The sequence below is a fragment of the Eptatretus burgeri genome, chromosome 9, assembly GCF_056783735.1.
Source record: "Eptatretus burgeri isolate ZD-2024b chromosome 9, Ebu_testis_v1, whole genome shotgun sequence".
Taxonomy (NCBI): Eukaryota; Metazoa; Chordata; class Myxini; order Myxiniformes; family Myxinidae; genus Eptatretus; species Eptatretus burgeri.
In genome coordinates, this window is record NC_140969.1 from 10,377,101 (window position 1) to 10,400,709 (window position 23,609).

At 42.4% G+C, this 23,609-nt stretch overlaps 1 protein-coding gene across 7 annotated transcripts in view; it reads left to right on the plus strand.

Moving 5' to 3' along the window:
- LOC147019510 (metabotropic glutamate receptor 8-like) overlaps positions 1–23,609 on the plus strand; it is a 544,678-nt gene that overhangs the window by 301,595 nt on the left and 219,474 nt on the right. For all 7 annotated transcript variants that reach the window (XM_085894056.1, XM_085894058.1, XM_085894059.1 and 4 more), the window contains one exon: positions 21,536–21,671. In XM_085894056.1, coding sequence (XP_085750182.1) covers positions 21,536–21,671 — 136 coding nt within the window. The remainder of the gene's footprint in view (positions 1–21,535; positions 21,672–23,609) is intronic.

A 23,609-nucleotide genomic window follows, 5' to 3' on the forward strand; every position in this document is an offset into this window, starting at 1 on the left:
ATAGTGAGGAAGTCAGTAATCCAAGAGTGGAGTTGGCCTTTGGATTCCATAGGTATCGAGAGCGTTTGAAAAGCAAGGCAGGATGCCAGACTGTATCAAAAGCTCGAGAGACATCCCTGATGACATGTCTGATATTGAGGTCCTTCGTCCATTTATGATCCTGCCCCCCCCCCCCCCCGGAGGTAGGGAGCAGGATATTGTAATCGTCCGGTTTGTTTGTCTGTTTGTTTGTCTGCCTGTCTGTTAGCAACTTTACTGCAAAACCGCTTTAACAAACACTATCAAATTTAATCCACAGGTGTGCAATGAACCTTGGACGACCCCATTAACTTTTGGGTCCAATTGGATCAAAGGTCAAGGTCAAGGTCACGAAAATATCAAAATCGTTTTTCGCCCAGAACTTCGTCAAAAATGATCTCATTTACTTCAAACTAAGCTTATAGTGAACCTTATTCTATTTGGCACTTATAATCTGAACAATCCTATAGTGAAAAATGCATATTTGTGAAGATCGGTAGGGTCTGAAGTTTTGGGGGTCATGGTCATCGGTCAAATTTACAAATTTTCCATTATAAATCAAAAAAATGTAAGGAATATGCGTGTTTCCTATGGAAGACATATATCAAGTCCTTTATTGGCTTTCATTTGACACCATGACCTTTGACCTTACGTGGCCTTGAAAGGTCAAAATCATTTTACGGTCATAACTTCGTCAGAAATGGTTCAATTGACTTCAAACTAAGACTAAAATATTCCTTATTCTATTCCTTATAATCAATATTCAGGTTAAGGATGTATTGGTTCACGAAAAAAATTTTCACCAAAAAATATTTTCACGAAAAAAATAATGACCACTATATTCGTTATTGTTGTGTGTCTGTCTGTCTGTATCTCTGTCTGTATCTCTGTCTGTCTGTCTATGTCTGTCTCTATCTCTGTCTGTCTGTATGTCTGTCTGTCTTATGTCTGTCCTGAACATAGCTCCGTGGGTTTTGATCCGATCCTGATAAAATTTTGGTGGGAGGTTTATATCATGATCTCGTTGTGTTTTCCTGAAAATGGGCGTGGTGCGCAACATTGTTTTGTGACCTATAAGGTTATGCAAAGGTCAAATTTTTAAAGTTGTTGAACGAAACCGGGTTTTTGACATTTTGCAGCTAATAACCTGTCACTTGTATCACATCGTGTTGATCATTTTTATAACTTGGTCAAACATTATCACATTGTCTCATCCTTGACTTCTGAAACAATCTACATCGTCAAATACCGCTCGTGAACCATCATCATCTTCAGACTTGTCAAATTTAAATTTGATCCCCAAAATAACTTTATGCCTTCAATGGGCGGGATTTGTTGTGCCTGGCACCATGAGTTTTATTTTATTTTTATTTTTATTTTATACTAGCAAATACAACCCGTAGTTTTGCTGACGGAAATATTAGTGGGGGAGGGAGGGAGAGTGGGAGAGAGAGTAGCGAATGAGGGGAGGAGGAGGGGAGGATTCCGGCAGACGTGGTGCCTAGCTGAACGTCCATCCGAAAGATGGCACACACATTGATGAATCACCCTGCCTGTGAAACACCAGAATGACAGTTTGTAGCTGAGTTGGGATACAAACCCAGGCGAGACAGCTATGAGCAAGCATGCGTACTTCTCGGTTATCCTGCCATGATCTGGCGATTCATTGCTTTATGAAAACTGAATTGACCCGAGCAGCAGTTCTGACTGAAGAATAAACAAAAAGCTTTCATTTGGCCAATTGCCACATTCCTTGACACTCTTTCCTCTCCTCGACCTCTGCAGAGTTGTATTGTGGAGGAGGATAATGTGATAGAAGGGAAGAGAAGACAGCGCGAGGGGGGGGGGAGAAGACAGCGTGAGGGGGGGAGAAGACAGTGCGAGGGGGGAGAAGACAGCGCGAGGGGGGAGAAGGCAGCGCGAGGGGGGAGAAGGCAACATGAGGGGGGCAGAAGGCAGCGCGAGGGGGGGAGAAGGCAGCATGAGGGGGGGAGAAGGCAGCGTGAGGGGGGGAGAAGGCAGTGTGAGGGGGGAGAAGGCAGTGTGAGGGGGAGAAGGCAGCGCGAGGGGGGAGAAGGCAGCATGAGGGGGGAGGCGGCGTGAGGGGTGGAGAAAGCAGTTTGAGGGGGAGAAGGCAGTTTGAGGGGGAGAAGGCAGTTTGAGGTGGGGGAGGCAAGGCTGCATGGAGTGGGGGAGGGGGAAGGCTGCACGATGAAGGGGGGACGGCAGCACAGCGGGGAGGTAGCACTGGGGCGGGGCAGGCAGCGTGAGAGAAGGGGAAACTGTGCGAGGGGAGGGAATGGGAATGGGAAGGCGGCGTGAGGGGAGGGAAGAGGAATGGGGCACGAAAGGAGGGAATGGGAAGGTGGTGCTGGGGTAGGGAATGGAAAGGCGGTGTGAGGGGAGGGAATAGGAAGGCGGTGTTAGGGAAGGGAATGGGAAGGCGGTGTGAGTGGAGGGAATGGCAATGGGAAGGCGACGCAAGGGGAGGGAATGGGAAGGCAACACAAGGGGAGGGAATGAAAAGGCGACACGAGAGGAGGGAGTGGGAAGGCGAGAGGAGGGGAGGGAATGGAAAGGCAGCATACCAGGGCATTACCGGTGAGATAAAACACGTCCGAACAGCAGTTTTCCTTCGAACCACCGTGTTCCATATAAAACCAGGCAGTAACATTTAAAAATCAAAACTATGCTATTTAGTTAAGGCCTGCATGCATTCATTTCCCCCCCCCCCACACACATTCCTCCCCACAGTCCCCCCCCCCCACACATTCCTCCCCACAGTCCCCCCCACACATTCCTCCCCACAGTCCCCCCCCACACATTCCTCCCCACAGTCCCCCCACACATTCCTCCCCACAGTCCCCCCCCCCATACATTCCTCCAACCTCCTCATGGTATTTCCTAAACGTACACGTGCACTAGCGATTTACCCAACCTTTCACTTGCACACATGCACGGATTTCCCCACACCTGCACTGCACGGTAGCACGTCCTGCGTGGCTTCGAGGCTTCAGCAGTGCAGAAGTACATGGTTCACAAGATGGTCACATTGACCTCCTCAACAGCGCCACACACCACGGGCCCAAGTTCGAGGTCAGATTGCGCACCCGTGAAACCCACGCACCGCACTCACGCTACCAAGAACAGGTGCACACACACACACCCACCCACGGGGAGTCATTTGTTTCCATTTCTACCACGTTCATGTGTGCTGTCAACATACCTCTTCACTTGCAGAAACTACCGACGATTAATATATTTGCAGAACTATAATAGCATATTTGTATTATTATTTTTTAATGTAAGCAAATCGCCCAAAACGGAAACAGCAAACTGCGTATGTAATTTTTGGACATTGACAAGGATGAACTGATTCGATTTTGGTGAAGATCCTAATCCGGATCCGACGACTCGAATTTTTAAAGTGATTCCTCAGCATTGAGAGACGGGGCCAAAAACGATAAATAGCACGATATCTCAATAAAGTTGTGGACGGATTCGGATTTAATTTGTTGTCAAGTTGTCTGTGTGACAAGGAAGAAATGATTCAACTTTGGTGAAGATCTGGATTCGGATTCGAGAACTTTTCAAGTGATTCTTCAGCATTGAGAGATGGGGCCAAAAACGATGAATCGCACAATATGTCAAAAAAAGGTTGAGGATGGATTCCGCAGAAACTTTGTGAGCTGGTTGAGTGTGTGAAAAGGACTAATTGATTCAATTTTGGTGAAAATTCGAATCCAGATCCGGATACGAGAACTTTTTTTAAATTGAGTCTTCACCATTGAGAGATCGGGCCAAAAACTATAGATAGCACGATATTTCAAAAATGTGTTGGATCTGACATGTTCTCGTGGATCAGGCATTATGTGCCCTACCGAGTGCCGGTCTTGTGATGTAATGCATTGATGCTGGTGGATTTCCAAGCAGATGGAAGATGATCTAGGGATATGATAGGGTTGCTGTTGTTGTTCGTCTGTAGCCTGTGGCTGCTGGTTCCATCATTTTCTGGAAGCGTGGCTATGCCGCTGATGCAGTGCCCCTGTTATCAATAAGCCGATACTAATTTTGTGGACCTCGGAAGGATGACAGGCTGATCAACCCAACTGGTGTTATTTCAACGGTACAACTCTCGTCATTCGGTATGAAGGGTTTTAAATCATCAACATACAGTCGATATACATGTCACCTTTCCTGTTTCTTTTCATATTTTCCTATCGGATGTTGGGGTGTATCTGTGTCCTTGCTTATTAATGAGGTTGCTTCGTGGGTCCATGTGCGCATCCTCCACTGTAAGAAAATTTGCTTTCATCTGGGAATTAATGCCACCAACATTTCCATTGTTGCATTGATCGTCTGCAGGTTGGTGCTATATGTAGCCCTTGTTAGCCAGAGGTTAGTCTGCCTTCTGCCATCAGCCAGAACAGTTCGAACACACTTCCGTCAGAGAATGGAGTGGCAGGAATTTGGAATTTGGCCAAAGTAGTGACACATTGGCAGTATGTTTTGAAATATCTCAAGGATAAAAAGTCACCACCAGCTATAGCAATGATGTGGGGGTGTAAGGCTGATTGCTATCGTTGGTCTTGCCTTTTTATCCTTGAGCTGGATTTGCAGCTATTGTTGGAGATGCCTTTTTTTCTTAATGTGCCATGCATATGAACTCTCCCAATTACAAGTTATTTACAGATACTCTGGGATCTTTAACATTCATGAGCAATTGTTAACAGATGGAAGAGCTGGCCAATGTAAAATATGGCACGTCTATTTTGACACCCTCATTCTGATTATCATCCACTGCGAACACTATTAGTTTATTGTCATGTCCTATTACATTGGGGTATTATATTGGGGTTAGCCAAGACAAGTCCAAGCCAAGACAAGTCTGAGGCAAGCATGCTTCCACCTAGCTGTTCCTTCATCCTGCAAGGTTTAATTGCAAATGTCTCCTGAGGCAAGTAGCCCTTTTCACTGCCTGTCCTCCGAAAGACCCAATGTTTTTTGTTTACGCTCTGACTGCCTGATTTTTGTTATTGTTAACTCTGCCGCCGAAGGTGGAAAGAGGTTATGTGATCACCCCTGTCTGTCTTGTTCGTGTGTTTGTTTGTGTACAGGATATCTCAAAAAGTTGTGGACAGGTTCGGTGTTTGATAAGGAAGAATTTATTCGATGTTGGTGACTATCCGAATCCGCATACGATAATTATTTAATATTTTTTTTAACAGTGATTCTTCACCATTGAGATAGGGTCAAAATCGATACGTTGCATGATATTTCAAAAAACAAACTTTGGGCCCAATATGTTCTACTGCTGGATCAGGCATTGTGTGGTGGAGGTATATGCTCTACTGAGTGCCCTTCTTGTTTATGTGTGTGTTTGTACCAGATAGCTTGAGAGAATGGTCGAGAGAGAATGACCGAGAAAGAGAAAACGAGAACTATGTGCTGACAGATATTTTGGAACATTTTGTCGGGCTCTCAGACACCCCCAACTCTCTCCTCCTCCAGTAATTTAATGCTCCAGTATTGATTATATATATGTATGTATATATATATATATATATATATATATATATATATATATATATATATATATATATATATATATATATATATATATTTGGTGGTCGCTGCGAGACGACCCTTATTCTCAGTTTTTCTGTCTGTCTGTATATTTGTTTGCATGTAATGGACAGCTCTGGAGGCCAGAGGAGTCAACGGATTTTGATGAAACTTGACAGGTAGGTTCATACCAGGATCTCGTTGTATGCTTTTGAGCACCGTTGCTATGGATGCCACCGTTGCCTAGCAACAGGACTGAAATTTTTGAAAAATCCTAAAAAATTGATTTTTTCGAAAATCAAAAACAGCTTCTGCGCATTTATTCGCACTATAATCAACCTCTTTGTCAAAAAATTTCAGCCCGATCCGTCAAACTATGACTCGTATGCAATTATGCAGCGACCACCCATGTCGCCTACCGGCTTGTGTGTGTGTGTATATATATATGTATATGTATATATATATATATATATATATATATATATATATATATATATATATATATATATATATATATATATATATATATATATATATATGACCGTTTTTACAGCCATTTTTCCCTGCTGTGCAGGGGTTTGGCTTTTTCTTGAGGCAATGTTTTATGGCCGGATGCCCTTCCTGACGCCAACCCTGGTCGCCTCTTACGACACACAGGGATATGGTACACCTATTCTCACCGGGGCATACACCGGGACCAGTACACTGGTACTCATTTCGCCAACCTCGGAAGGATGACAGGCTGAGTCAAACCCCTGGTGTTAATTCAGCAGCCAACGGGGCTTGAACTCAGGACCCTGGGATCCCAAACCACCACCCTAACCACTAAGCCAACACCAGGCATATATATATATATATATATATATATATATATATATATATATATATATATATATATATATATATATATATATATATATATATATATATATATATATATATATATATACACATATATGTGTATATATATTGTTACTGTGCTGGGGGTCGGCCGCGAGCCGACCGCTCTGACGGAGCCGCAAGTCGAGTCGGCCCGACCGATCGCCCGGAATATAGATCGCCACCAGGATAACTCCGAGGCCGACGGGACCTTGTGCAAGAACCGAAATACGCCAATGGGCAGACCACATGGGGTAGGGTCGATTGCCAATCTTCAATTTACCTCAATACCTATGTGATCCAACTACCGGGCTATTCGACCCTTGACGGAACTCGCACGGAACAAACCGCTTAAGCGAGCCTGTCCCGTGCGCGAATCCGAGCGGCTTAATCGCCGAGAACCGTCGGTCCGAATGTCCCCCTTTTACGGCAAACCAACGGCTTTCTAACTCCCAACACACGAAATGCTCAGTCAATGAAAGAATCAACACGACGAGCCGAAAACATTTAACAATTGGGGTATTTATTAATAATAATGGGGAACTAGGGAAGCACGTAAGAGCAGAACTATACCGACTATACGAAATGCAATACAATCACTTACAGCACACAAAGCACTTACCAGTTTCCTACTTATGAGACGGGCCCACGGACACACACACACACACACACACACACACACACACACACACACACACACACACACACACACACACACACACACACACACACCCAAGAAATGGTTGCTGATGCCTTTAATAACGGACTCCAGCTCGGAGGGACAGATGAGCTGAAACCAAGAACCTATCTCAAACCTCTCCACCTCGTGTGGTCTTCAAGCTGTTCGGACCCGGGCTCCAGCGAGAGCGAGCTGGATCCAATCGCCGTGAGCCGCGATCCTTTCCGAGCTCCAGCGAATCCTCTCGCGCTTCTGAACATGTGTTGGTCAGACCAGGCGCAGATCCTTCCCGTCGATGCATCGCTATCTCGAAGAACCACCTCCAAAATGAGGCCAATGAGTCGCACCAAGCCAGGAACCAAGCGGAGAACAAAGAGCTCCACGAACCAAGAAGAGCCAGCCGAGCAACCAGCTCAACTCTCTTCCGATGAACAAAGCCTCTCACAACACGAACCAAGAACTCCGAGCCGAGCAACCAGCTCAACTCTCTTGCGATGAACAAAGCAGACTCTCTTCGATGGACCAAGCCAGAGTCCAAAAAGCGAACCGAGGCAAGCAGAACGCGAAGGTCTGCTGAAAAGCCAAGCCAAAGCAAAAGCTTTCCATAAAGCCTCCAAAGCAGAAAGCTTACGGAAAGCCAAGCCAAAGTAGAAAGCCTTCAAAAAGCCTCCTCCCTAACCCAAGCCAAGCCAAAGCAGAAGCCGTAGCTCGACTGAAAGCCGGCCCGAACAAAGCAGAGTATCCCTTTTTATTCCTATCCGCCCCTCCCCCGCTCCTGGCGTGACTCGTGCTCTCGTGATCCATCCCCCGCTCAACCACCCGAACAAAGCAGAGTATCCCTTTTTCTTCCTATCCGCCCCTCCCCGCTCCCGGCGTGACTCATGCCCTCGTGCTCCATCCCCTGCTCAACCACGGGTGGGAGGGAGTTGTTGACATCATGAATCATGGGATGGGAGGACTCTTCTTCCTCTTCGCAGAAGAGGGGGAGGGGCGTCTTCCTTTGTGTTGTGATCGCTCCCTAACGATTACATTGAATCGCGCAGCGCACTTAATCAATTTCTGCCCATTAAACAATGGTAGGTGAACTATCTAGGGAACAAGCACTTATCGACATAACTGACTAAAGGAACCTGAATGTTGTGTGCAATCGCATTCCCAAATTCGTAACTATATATACAGTGGGGAGAACAAGTATTTGATACACTGCCGATTTTGCAGGTTTTCCCACTTACAAAGCACGTAGAGGTCTGTAATTTTTATCATAGGTACACTTCAACTGTGAAAGACAGAATCGAAAACAAAAATCCTGAAAATCACATTGTATGATTTTTTAAATAATTAATTGGCATTTTATTGCATGAAATAAGTATGTGTGCATCAGAAAAACAGAACTTAATATTTGGAACAGAAACCTTTGTTTGCAATTACAGAGATCAGACGTTTCCTGGAGTTCTTAACCAGGTTTTCACAGACAGCAGCAGGGATTTTGGCCCACTCCTCCATACAGATCTTCTCCAGATCCTTCAGGTTTCGGGGCTGTCGCTGGGCAACACAGACTTTCAGCTCCCTCCAAAGATTTTCTATTGGGTTCAGGTCTGGAGACTGGCTAGGCCACTCCAGGACCTTGAGATGCTTCTTACGGAGCCACTCTTTAGTTGCCCTGGCTGTGTGTTTCGGGTCATTGTCATGCTGGAAAACCCAGCCACGCCCCATCTTCAATGCTCTTGTTGAGGGAAGGAGGTTGTTGGCCAAGATCTCGCGATACATGGCCCCATCCATCCTCTCCTCAATACGGTGCAGTCGTCCTGTCCCCTTTGCAGAAAAGCATCCCCAAAGAATGATGTTTCCACCTCCATGCTTCACGGTTGGGATGGCGTACTTGGGGTTGTACTCATCCTTCTTCTTCCTCCAAACACGGGGAGTGGAGTTTAAACCAAAAAGCTCTATTTTGGTATCATCAGACCACATGACCTTCTCCCATTCCTCCTCTGGATCACCCAGATGGTCATTGGCAAACTTCAGACGGGCCTGGACATGCGCTGGCTTGAGCAGAGGGACCTTGCGTGCGCTGCAGGATTTTAATCCATGACGACGTAGTGTGGTACTTATATTATGGTTTTCTTTGATACTGTGGTCCCAGCTCTCTTCAGGTCATTAAACAGGTCCTGCCGTGTAGTTCTGGGCTGATCCCTCACCTTTCTCATGATCATTGAGGCTCCACGAGGTGAGATCTTGCATGGAGCCCCAGACCGAGGGAGATTGACTGTTATCTTGAACTTCTTCCATTTTCTAATAATTGTGCCAACAGTTGTTGCCTTCTCACCAAGCTGCTTGCCTATTGTCCTGTAGCCCATCCCAGCCTTGTGCAAGTCTACAATTTTGTCCCTGATGTCCTTAGACAGCTCTCTGTTCTTGCCCATTGTGGAGAGGTTGGAGTCTGATTGATTGAGTATGGACAGCTGTCTTTTATGCACATAACGAGCATACCCAACCTGCCCACCAAGTTTCTTCCGAATCCGTTCCTGGAGTTCCGAAGAACTCCAGGAAACGTCTGATCTCTGTAATTGCAAACAAAGGTTTCTGCACCAAAAATTAAGTTCTGTTTTTCTGATGCATCAAATACTTATTTCATGCAATAAAATGCAAATTAATTACTTTAAAAAATCATACAATGTGATTTTCAGGATTTTTGTTTTAGATTCCACCTTTCACAGTTGAAGTGTACCGATGATAAAAATTACAGACCTCTACGTGCTTTGTAAGTGGGAAAACCTGCAAAATCGGCAGTGTATCAAATACTTGTTCTCCCCACTACATATATATATATATATATATATATATATATATATATATATATATATATATATATATATATATATATATATATATATATATATATATATATACATACAGAATATATGTTGAGTTTTGTTTGTCGAGCAAGCATCATCCATGACCCTGTAACAAAGTTAAACCAGTTTTATCATCATTCCAGCCAATAACCATCTGAAACCTAATCTCGGCCGAGCACTGCTATTAGCTTGTTACTTTTTCCAAATTAGTATCTGCAGTGGCCGATGAAGGCGACATGATGGCGTTTTCTTTCTACTTCATGTTTTTTTCTTTAATGTATTTGGGAATGGAGCATATCTTTCAGCTCGCTCAGATGAGAAATGCTGTCGTTGTTAACTGGAATTTTTAGTCTGTGGACTTGCTTTTTGGCTCCATGTACAGAATTCCCCTTTGATGTGATGCTATTCTTATAATTCCTCTCTTGGGGGCCACTGGCTCGTATTGCTTTTCAAGGCCATCTCCATTGTGGTATTCAGGAACACTTTCTCTTCAGTGCAGATCTCTTGAGCTTTGAATCTACAAACACGACACTTTTCCAAGTGCCCCATGTCCGCATTCTTTTGCAGCTCAACCTTAGTTTAACCTTTTTCTTTAACTTCAATTTTGAGGTTATTTTCTTGAAGGCGTATAATGTGAGATCATTTGTTGTCGCACAAAGTTGCAATGATAACTCGATGATTGAACGTGGCCTAAAATGCATCGTTAATCAAATAGTACTCCAATGAAATGAAAGTAATGAATAATGGAAGATTTTTAGTGTCACACCAGCTCCATCCTTTTTTTTTTTTTCTTTTGATGTGGCTGTGTGTATTAGAGACTCAACAGAGTGTTAATGCCTTGAAAAAGCTTGAGCTTTGATGGCACGTGGGGTTGGCATTTTCCTCGAAAACAGGATACCGGAATTGATCTGAAGCCAAACCCCTGAAGATTTCTGGAAAAATGTGAAGCTTTCTTTTCCAAGCATTTTTATTATCTTCCTTCTGTTGTGCTTTTCCTTGTTAATGCACCTCTGTACTGTTCATGTTCTGTCAGTAATGCTCTTTATGATCTCCTGTTTTTTTTTTGTTACCTCCTCCTCCACCAAAGGTGTACGGAAGTTATGTTTTCACTCCTGTCTGTCTGTCTGTCTGTCTGTGAACAAAATATCTCAAAAAGTTGTAGATGGATTCAGACCATATTTGGTGGAGAGCTTGGGTATGTGACATGATGAAATGATTAGATTTTGGTGAAGATCCGAATCTGAGAGGTTTTTAAGTGATTCTTCACCATTGAGTGATCCGGCCAAAAACATGTAGCAGTATATCTCAAGAAGTTGTGAACGGATTCGGAAGAAACTTGGTGGGCAGGTTGGGTATGCTTTTAATCTTCAGAGCAAGGCACTCATGACTCACAGACTTCCTCGCCTGTCGCAGCCAATGTGTGGCCCTAAATGGAGTCCTCTCATTCCCTCTTCCTGTCCAGGCTGGGGGTCCTCAAGGCAGTGCTCTGGTCCCTGTTCTTTTTCTCGTTTTCATCAATGATCTCTCCAACTCTCTGGAAAATCCTCTTTATCTCTTTGCTGACGACTCCACCCTCTGCCATTCCATCTGTCATCCCTCTGATCGGCAAGCAGCAGCTTCTTCGCTCTCTGCAGATTTGGATAAAATCACAAACTGGTTCAACATTTGAAACATGTCTTTCAATCCTAAGAAATCTCACACTCTCACACTCTCACACTCTCACACTCTCACACTCTCACACTCTCACAGTCTGGAACCTCCCCCCCCCCCCCATCTACTTTCTCAACAATCCTCTTGAAGAAGTCCTTTCATTCAAGCTTCTGGGTCTCACTATCTGCCATGACCTTTCCTGGGAAAGCCACATTTCCAACCTGGCCTCCAAAGTCAGTCGCCGACTGGGAATCCTCCGTTTTGCAAAGTCCTTCCTTGGCACACCTGAGCTCCTGACCACATACAAAGCTTTCATCCGCAGCCTGATGGAGTACTGTTCTCCTCTCTGGGCTGGTGCTCTCACCTCTCACCTTTCTCAGCTTCATGCTATGGAAACCAAGGCATTTCGGATCATTGGTATCTCCCGCGATGAAGCTGAGTCTTTGGGTCTCACTGCAGGCAGGTCGGTGGTCTTTCTTTCTTCTACCGTCTCTTCTCCGGCCTCGCCCCACCTGCTCTGTCTGTGATCTGTCCCCACTATATTTCCTCGGGGCACTCAAGGTCTGCCAAAAACCCCCTTCTCGTAAAACTACCAAAATCAAGAATCACTGCTCACCTTCACTCTTTCATTCCTCGTTTTTTTCCCACCTTTGCAACAAATTCCCTCACTCTCTTCAATCCCAATCTTCCTTGCATGTCGTCAAAACAGCTGTTCACCACCATCTCTTATCCCCATCCAAAACCTCTCTGTTTTCTGCCCCCGCTAATCCATCCCAAACCCACCTCCTTCAAATTGCCTGCTTTCCTTCCTGAAAGTCCCTGTAGTGTCCATCTTGTTTACCCTGTGTACCCTGCCCCATCCACAGATCTCATGTCTCTGTTCCCCACAGTTTTTTCCTTCCTTCTCCCATCCCTCTTGTCTCCTGCTCCCCTTGTTGTATGTTCTGTGTGTTAGCTCTCATACGAGCCTCGACAATGTATACAAAAAAGCATAAAAACTCGTGTATGAGCTTGAGTCATCAAATGAGGAACTGCATGAGAATTATGTCTAACTTTGAAATACCACATTAAGTTAGATCAGTAGTCAGTGTGCCTGTCTTGTTGTCGGGTTTGTTGAGCATTGTGTCGAGTCTCATTGATTTCTCACGAGGAATCAGTTCAATAACTGCAGTGAAGTCAATGGCATGACATCGCAAGTTCCCACGCTTCCCACACCAAGCAAAGTTGAAAGATGGCAAAAGGTTCCACCAGGAATGACCCAATATCAAATTTGGAGCTCCGTTTTGACCCCTATGACCCTAAGACCCCACACCCTCAGACATGAACCGGGGGACAAATCCAAAAAAGTGACATATTTTATGTATCCCCAATGCTGATTGCCTTTACTTTTTTTAACCTAACCTGGAATGTAGTTCCGTGGAGCTTATGGGATGGCATGTTGTCTCTCCTTCCGTCTGTCCGTCCGCAAGTACTTACAACTTCTTCCCTGAAACTACACATTCGGTTTTGATGAAACTTTACCATAACATTCATCACTGTATATTTACCAAAGTTTGTTCAAGGCATTAAAAAAAATCGTGCCTGAAGGGGGTTTGTGGGGGTTGCTCCCCAAAATAGGTATTTACTTTCTTCTCTTTTACATATTTTGTGGGTCATCAATGCCTACCAGTGGTTCCCATGTTCTTTTCCAGCCACTACCAGATGAGTGCCCAGGGGTTTTGCCCCTCTATATGTATACATAGTCGAGGCTTGTGGAAGAGATGTTACACTGAATAGATCAAGACATAAGAGATAAAAACAGGACTCAAAACTAGAGGGGGAGCACTCGGTAGAGTGCAAAACCTCCACCACCAATACTGCTGGGTCACTTAAGTGAACCTGATATCCTATTCATTGTAGGTCAAAACGGATCAGACTCTACTGAACCACGATTGAATAAACTAAACTAGATCGACGCGCATGTAGAAATGTCCAAAAAAAAAAATCGAAATTTTTTTGAAAAAAAGTTGCAACATTTTTTTTTGTCTCTAACAAATTTTTTTGGGGGGGGGGTTGGAAATTACTTAAAACATGTAGAAATGCAAAAAAAAAAAATCTAATATTTTTCAAATAAAATCGAAATTTTTTTGAAAATTAGTTGCAAAATTTTCTGTTTTTTTTTTTTGGACCAAGTCCAAAATCTAATGGCATGATCCTTGGACCATACCTAACCCCCCCCCCCCCACCAAGTTTCGTCAAAATCCGACCAGGAGTTTTTCCGTAATACTGTTCACAAACAAACAAACAGAAAGGGGTGAAAACAGTAACCTCCGATCTTCGATGGCGGAGGTTAACAAGCATACATGGGGTGGACAAGATGGACACAGAGGATGAATGGAGTGGACAAGATGGACACAGAAAGAAACTCCAAGGAGGAAAAACTGGAAAATTGGGAGGAGGGATTTGGGTGGGGTTCATGAGGGTAGAAAATGTCATGGTTTTGGATTGGTGATGATCTGAGACAGTGGTGAACAGCTGTCTTGAAGACCTGGTGGAAAAATGACATTGACAATGTGGAAGTTTGTTCCACGGGTGAGAAAAAAAAAAAGGAAGAAATGAGTAAAGGTGAGCAGTGATTGTGGATTTTGGTAGTTTCATCAGAAAGGGGTTGACGGTAGACCGTGTGAGTCCTGCAGTAACCTGGGGAGGGGGAAGGGATGGTGGGGGGGGCGACAAAGCATGGAAATAGCAGAGGGTGCAAGAAAAAAAATGTGGGGATAACAATAGGGGGTTCATAATAAACCGAGTTTACCTGAGTATGGACTGGCGTTTTAATCCCAAATCTTTCTTTGAATTCCACATCTCTGGACAAAATGTACGAGGGTTGAGTCAGTTTGAGGCAATTCCAGAGTCTGAAGGGTATCATCATGAGTTAAGTCCCAAGTCATCATCTTTTGATCCATAGCACATGAATGTATGCTTTATACTGTTATTCACCCCACCCCCACCTCTTTTTCACCACCCCCCCCAACCCCTAAAAATCGTGAACTCAAGAGGCTTGTAAGCTGGACTTTAAGGGTCCCGATTTATTGTCTAGAGATGTGCAATTCAAAGAATGATTTGGGATTCAAACCTTGTTCCGTACTCAGGTAAGCTCGGTTTTATTATGAATCTCCAGCTACTATTGAACCGATTCCTAGTGAGAAATAATTTTTCCGCTTTGCTCAAGATCAGGTTAACAGAGTTAAATAAATACTACAATGCATAAATTAATATTTTGCATGCAGCCTGTGGCTGCTGGTTGCATCATTGCGTGAGCGCTGCTGTGTCACTGATGCAGTGTCCCCTCTTTGCAGTCAGCTGGTACTCATGTCGCCAATCTCGGAAATATGACAGGCTGAATCAACCCACCTGGCGTTATTTAAAGACACGACGGGTTCGAACTCAATACCATAAGATCTTCATGATGCATAAATCAGGCGAGATGAACATTTGAAATTGCATTTGCAGATCTACTCCCAAAGGCTGGTTCAAGCTCACTATTGCTCGAGCCGATTTACCTGATAGCTCGGCTGGTTCAAACAAATTCTATGGTTGGAATGTGGAAAGAGAGAATTTCTGGCAACGTACTGATGACGGTGGAGAGGTTTGGAGAGAGCAGTTGAGAAAGATAAATTCAGAGATGTGAAGAGAGCATTGAGGCCATGAAAGAGTTGCACAAGTTCAATCGAGACCAAGTGAAGAGGAATCATGTTCAGTTTTCAGAGTTCTTTAATCTGTCTACACTGGTTCAAAGGAGTCAAATTGTTGTTTTGTGGCATTTTCATCTCCATGAAAAGACAAATACTGTGGTTTGGCTGTGGCATTTACATGGTGTCGAAACTCTTAAGGCATTCTCAATGGGACCTGATGTGCCAGCTTGCACACTCTTGCTACTTTCACATCTCAACTGTTCCGACATCATACTGCTATTGCAGCAGTTTGTTTGCCTTTAATGCATCCACGGATCTCCTATCTGAGCTCACTTGTTCTGCTGTGCTTGCTGTGAATCGTTCATAGGACACTTGCACATTACCAACAGGAGATCATTCATCGTTGCAGTCCTGAAAGCAGCACTGGCTGAAACCGCCATCTTCCTCCTGATCTTCAATTTATGGTTCTCACTCTTCACATCCTCCTGTTCTCAGCACTCGAACAACAGGACTGAATTATCTTTTTATTATGATTCTTCCCTCTGCTTTTAACAGCCCCCCTATTAACTCAAACACTCCTCCCATCCCCACAATGGTGCTTGTGCTAGTTCATGCAGCATGGAGCTGGCAGAACTACTTTCATGCATGCATGGATACTCCACCTTATGGGTGGATTATAAAGGTAGTATGGGGGATGCACATGGAAGTATAGTGAGGCAGGTCCAAGTGTGAAGCACTATGGGATGCATGCCAAGCAGTACAGCAAGAGAGGCAGGACAGAGAGCGAGGAAGTAAGAGGCAGTACAAATTTCATACAGATTAATAAAAAGAAAACTTATCTGGTCTCACAAGTGTCAAGTTGTTCAGCAGACAGCAACATCTTGTAAATTGTCTAAAACTGCCATGCATCACCAAGGTTGCAGTGAGATATGTGTGGATGGTGGTCTCACACTGGGGGGGGGGGGTTCAGGACTGTTACAGTCGAGAGTTGGCTCTTTAGGGTGCAATTAAAATCCCTGCCGATACAGAGCAAGGTATCAGAAGCAAAGTGACTAATAACAGAAAAATCTAAGAAAAGAAGGTTGCTCTTGCTATGTTGTCGCTTGGTGCTTAAACACAGGCTATAAAAAAAACACTGGTTGTATAAAAATAACGACACGGAAGCGAAAAACCAGGGAGATATCATTTCTTTTAAAACAGAAGACACATAACGATGTGCAGGAATTAATATAGCAGCACACCAGCTTGAGCAGATGCAGTGTTACTAAAAAAAATACATCCCTGAAGATTCTGCTGCCAATCTGTCATGAACCTGTGGTGGCATGAGGTTCTCATCGCAGAAGAACATCTACCTCTTCCCTTTCTACTGCCTAGCATAAGGCAGATAACAACATTGCGAACAAATAACTGGTCAGTGATCCAATAGAAGAGCCTGCAGGTTTCGACCTCTCCTGGAAACAGTGGGCTGTGCTCAACGGGATCCGCACTCTCCATGCAAGGACATCATGCCTCCTCCACAAATGGAATTTCAAAGACAGCCCAGCATGTGACTGGGGTCACCCAGATCACATTTTTCATCACATTGTGAATGAGTGTCACCTACAGAAATTTGATGAAGGATTTAGGGCAATTCACATAATAACAGACAGTTTGTTGTCCAAACTAGATTTAGATCTGTGAGCTGTAATTTGTCATACACAAGATTAAATTATTAGCATAATGTAACATTTGCATGAAGGGTTCCACCCACCATTAATATTCAACCTTGCTACAGTCAGAATAAAAACAAAGATGACTCTAACATTGTAAAATATTCAGATCTTTTTTCACCTTAACAACGTTAACCTTTTGCAAGAGCAACCAGTGATTGTAAAACTACCATTAGAGAATCAGAGATTGCAAAAACCATCATCAGAGATTGTAAAAGCCATCAACAGAGATTGTAAAAACTACCATTAGAAATTGTAAAACCACCATCAAAGAATCAGAGATTGTAAAAACCACCATCAGAGATTGTAAAACCATCATCAGAGATTGAAAAACCACCATCAGAGATTGTAAAACCACCATCAGAGAATCAAAGATTGTAAAAACCACCATCAAAGAATCAGAGATTGTAAAAACCACCATCAGTGATTGTAAAACTACCATTAGAGAATCAGAGATTGCAAAAACCATCATCAGAGATTGTAAAAACCAACATCAGAGATTGTAAAACCACCATCAAAGAATCAGAGATTGTAAAAAAACCACCATCAGAGATTGTAAAACTACCATTAGAGAATCAGAGGTTGTAAAAACCACCATCAGAGATTGTAAAACCATCATCAGAGAATCAGAGATTGTAAAAACCACCATCAGAGATTGTAAAACCACCATCAGAGATTGTAAAACCATAATCAGAGATTGTAAAACCACCATCAGAGATTGAAAAACCATCATCAGAGATTGTAAAAACCATCATCAGAGATTGAAAAACCATCATCAGAGATTGTAAAACCACCATCAGAGAATCAAAGATTGTAAGAACCACCATCAGAGATTGTAAAACCACCATCAGAGATTGTAAAACCACCATCAGGGATTGTAAAACCACTATGAGAGAATCGGAGATTGTAAAACCACCATCAGAGAATCAGAGATTGTAAAAACCACCATCAGAGATTGTAAAACCACCATCAGAGATTGTAAAACCATAATCAGAGATTGTAAAACCACCATCAGAGATTGAAAAACCATCATCAGAGATTGTAAAAACCATCATCAGAGATTGAAAAACCACCATCAGAGATTGTAAAACCACCATCAGAGAATCAAAGATTGCAAGAACCACCATCAGAGATTGTAAAACCACCATCAGAGATTGTAAAACCACCATCAGGGATTGTAAAACCACTATGAGAGAATCGGAGATTGTAAAACCACCATCAGAGAATCAGAGATTGTGAAACCACCATCAGAGAATCGGAGATTGTAAAACCACCATCAGAGAATCGGAGATTGTGAAACCACCATCAGAGAATCGGGGGTTGTAAAACCACCATCAGAGAATTGGACATTGTAAAAACCGTCATCAGAGATTGTAAAAACCATCATCAGAGATTGTAAAACCATTATCAGAGATTGTAAAACCACCATCAGAGATTGTATTGGAGATTGTAAAACCACCAACAGAGAATCGGAGATTGTAAAACCACCATCAGAGATTGTAAAACCATTATCAGAGATTGTAAAACCACCATCAGAGATTGTAAAACCACCATCAGAGATTGTAAACCAAAATTAGAGAATCAAAGATTGTAAAAACCACAATCAGAGATTGTAAAACCACTATGAGAGAATCGGAGATTGTAAAACCACCATCAGAGAATCAGAGATTGTAAAACCACCATCAGAGAATCAGAGATTGTAAAACCACCATCAGAGAATCGGAGATTGTAAAACCACCATCAGAGAATCGGAGATTGTAAAACCACCACGAGAGATTGTATCAGAGATTGTAAAACCACCACGAGAGATTGTATCAGAGATTGTAAAACCACCACGAGAGATTGTATCAGAGATTGTAAAACCATTCTGAGAGAATCGGAGATTGTAAAACCATTCTGAGAGAATCGGAGATTGTAAAACCACCACGAGAGTCTATCAGAGATTGTAAAACCATTCTGAGAGATTCGGAGATTGTAAAACGACTGTGAAAGAATCGGAGATTGTAAAACGACTATGAGAGAATCGGAGATTGTAAAACCACCATTAGAGAATCAGAGATTGTAAAACCACCATTAGAGAATCGGAGATTGTAAAACCACCATTAGAGAATCAGAGATTGTAAAACCACCACGAGAGATTGTATCAGAGATTGTAAAACCATTCTGAGAGAATTGGAGATTGTAAAACCATTCTGAGAGAATCGGAGATTGTAAAACGACTGTGAAAGAATCGGAGATTGTAAAACCACCATTAGAGAATCGGAGATTGTAAAACCACCATCAGAGAATCGGAGATTGTAAAACCACCATTAGAGAATCAGAGATTGTAAAACCACCATCAGAGAATCATAGATTGTAAAACCACCATCAGAGAATCGGAGATTGTAAAACCACCATCAGAGAATCAGAGATTGTAAAACCACCATTAGAGAATCGGAGATCATAAAATCACCACGAGAGATTGTATCAGTGATCGTAAAACCACCTTCAGATATTGTAAAACCATCATCAGTTTTTGTAAAACATTCACAATAGTGAATTATAGATATGTTTTGATGAGCTTCCCCTTCTTTTTTTTCTCTGTATGCAGCAAATGGCTGCAAGTGGCATCAACTGCTGGGAGCACAGTTGTATCATTGTTGCAGCACCCCCTATAGGTTAAAGCAGAAATTTGGAAACTGGCTCAGGTGCCCGGCAACAGGCCACCTGCTCTTGGTTAAGGACACTGTGGGATCTTTAATGTCAATCAACTATTGCTGGCAGATGAGATACCCAGGTTAACGTCCATCCAAGGGACAGCACACACATTGATGCCTTGCCCTGCATGTGAAACATGAGGATGACAGTTAAAACTGTGCCAGGATAGCTAAGTGAGGATTCAAACCCAGGCCAGACAGTTCAGAAGCAACTGTACATACGTCTCAGCTATCCTGCCTGCCCACTTGGTGAGCTTATTATTAACAATATAATGTTGTTGGTATTGTTGTTTCTAGCAGTCAAAGTCTCAATTAATCACTGAGCTGATAACGAATAATGTTATGATTATTGTTACCCTTACCATAGGAGAGGGTATTGCATTTGGAAACCGTCTGTCTGTTTGTTTGTTTGTCCACACAGAACCTGAGCACGTTTTTTTTTTTTATCTGCAACCGCTTGTCGGATTGACACAAAATTTTCACCATCGGAGTCACTACTCATGTAGAATGTTTTAATGATAATGAGATGTCATAGGTCATGTGGTGTACCAGCCATGTTGGAAAAAAGGAAAACCTTTGGACCTTTGTATCTCCGACACTGCACCAAGGAGAAAATTGAAACTTGGCACATGGCAAGTACTCCACATGGGAAATCAGTGTGATTTTTTTTTAAATGATGTCATAGGTGCCTTTGTTATGATGTCATAATTGCATACGTAGAACACTGCAGCTGATCATTATGGAAAAATTGTTGATGACATCATCGGTCACGTGGTTCGGCAGCCATCTTTTTTGCAATTTTTTTTTTTTGAAAAAAATCTTCTCCGAAATAGCTGAACAGATCGAGGCGAAACTTTACAGGTATGACTACCTATCCGTGAGGAACAAAACACTCCCACCCTATGATGTGATAGGTCTCATGGTTTGGCAGCCATATTGGATATTCCCAAAAACATTTAAACATCTGCTTTTCCAGAATGGCTGGACAGATCCAGAGGAAACTTCTCAAACGTTTCCCAAGCCTTGGGGATAGCGAGGTGTTCACAAATAATTGATGTCACAGTGTCTGGCAGCCATATTGGATTGATCGAAAATCTTTTTATATATATATATATATATATATATATTCATTTTGAACTGCTTCATTAATCGCATGAAACTTCACAATTATGATCTAGTAGTGATGGGAAATATGTTTTAAATTTTAACCTGATCAAACACATGGTCTGCAAGCCAGAATTTATTTTTTTTTAATCTGGGTTCTTTAAAAAATATATATATATTTTGAATAAGGCTCACTTAATTGCACCCGGATGAGTTTGAGGGTAGAGGAGTGGCGGCTGAAACCCGAATCCTATCCAGGTTTCTCCTGATGACTTAATCTTTGCTTTTTGCTTGTTCGGTACGCAAACACCACACAAAATCCACTACACAAAACTACGCAAACGCCACACAAAATCCACTATACAAAACTACACCAACACCACACAAAATAAGTCCCGGCGAGGGTCTGCAACCTCTGATTGCTCTTTCTTGTTATTCTCACTGCTATTTGTCATCATCGGCATAGTCGTAGCATTAATTGCATCAATTTTCATCACGGGTGATTCATTTAAGCTTTCAGCTACCAAATATGAGTATTTCATCTTCATAAGGATGCTTTGCATAATTATTCATTAAAATATTTTCTTTTCGTTATTACATCTTCAGTATTTTAGCCAAGTGCTTTGTGATATATGCTTAGAATAATGCATATTTTCAACCACTCAGCATGCAAGAGAAAATATTTTATGTAATTCCTCTGTATTCCCTGCAGGTGGAATATGCATTGCCCAATCTCAAAAAATTCCTCTGGATCCAAAGGAGAGCGACTTTGAGAAAATCATCACCAACCTTGCAGCCATACCCACTGCTCGAGTTGTCGTCATCTTTGCAAATGAGGATGACATCAGGTGCAGATGCCTCCTAATTCTTCTTTAACAATAGACGTTTTCACACATTTAACTTATTTAAATTGGATGTTATATTTTGAAGACGAATCACAACATAGAATGGAAAACAAACTTGCCGTTTTATAGCACCTTGTCTCCAAATTCGTCCCGATCACACATTCGCAGAGAGGAGGAAGATAATTTTTCTAGTTGCCTGGCAGTCAAACATAATTGGAAATCATTCCAAACAGGAAACTAACTGTTACTAAGGACGTTATAAAGGACACAAACAATAGGCACAAATAACAAATGCAACGTGCTCGATATGGTAATGTAATGGACACTGCATCAACGGCGATAAATTCTGGAATTAATTTATTTATATGAATTTTACAATGTTTATTTTATTTTATTTGAATTATATACTTGAACACTGAAGAAAGCAAATAACCTTCTTTGCACTTTGAAAAACCTTCCATTTTTGCAGTACTTGGACATGTTAAATAGGGTGATGTATAAAACTGCTTCAACAGTGCTAAACTTCTGGATTTTTGGTCTTTAAAATCATTATTTTATTTATATTTATGTATTTACTAGAACACTGCATGGGGTAATGTGTTCTATGAACTCTCTAGTTTTCATTAACATGAGCTGAATTCAAAATTTTATTGTTCACACAAATTTGAGTCCACAGCTGATTTGTGTGAGCTTGAGTTGGCCTTCACATAGTGAAGTCTTTGGCAAGCAAAGTTTTTTGCCATTATTGAAAACTTTGATGACTTCCGGAAAACATAGTTTGTGAAGTTCATGGAGCTCCTTATTTGTTTGTGTACTTGTTTCGTGCAGTCTTTTGTTAAAGTAATGAGCATAGCATTACCTTTCCACTCATATTGCATATAAGTGGTATGTGCTGCTGTGAAATCAGAGATGTGCCGCTATAAAACCAGAACTGCTTGAAACTGAGAATGGGCTGCTGCAAAACCAATCCACAAGCGTAATGGAACAATCAAACATACAATGTATTTATTCAACCTTCTTTTATATGCCATCGATGTAAGGCAGTAAACACTGTATTGCTGGGCCCTTAGTTCTCATCCTTGCATTGTTATTCTCCTCTGACTTTAATTATTCACATCATTTTGGTGTTCTGATGTGACTATGCCTATCTTTCAACTGGATGATGAAACAACTTTTATAATGTCACACTGTGATAATCTTGTTCTTCCATTTATCTGTCCAGCTGACAATATATGCTACTTTGAAAAAACAAACAAACAGAAAACTGCTGATGTATTCAGACAAAAGGGCATTTATTACAATGAATATATCTGGCTTTGTCCTACACAACGGATTATCACAAAGTATTCCACCAACCCATGATCTTTTCTACCCTCCCCCCACCCCAAATCCTCTTCCTTCCAAATTTGTATTTTTCCCTCCTCAGAGTTTCCTTCTGTATCCATCTTGTACGCCTCATGCATCCTGTCCTGCCCCTCATTCCTCCCGACACCCATTGTTTGTCCAAGTCTGCCTCTATCTTGGCCTTCATCTCTGCTGTTGGTGCCCCCAATCCAACCCCTACCCCCACCCCTCTCTTTTTTCCTGTTGTTTCCTGTTCCTTTCAGTGTACTAATATGAGCTCTTCTACGAGCCTCAATTATGTATACAAAAAAAAAGAAAAACAAGTAGAGGTACATTCAAAGTACACCGCCCCCATGCCAAACAAATAAATAATGTATGCACCAGCGCACAACAATGCCGAAGCACCTTTGGTGCCCGGCAATGCTGCCATGCAGGAGATGGAGATGGAATTAGGAGGGAGCGGTGCACTTCTGAGGTGAATGTGTACAAATGATACTTAATTTATGTGTACAAATGTATTCTGACATGAATGCTGGACAAAGATACATAGTTTATTAAACAAATGTACTTCTGAGGTGAATATGGACAAATTATACT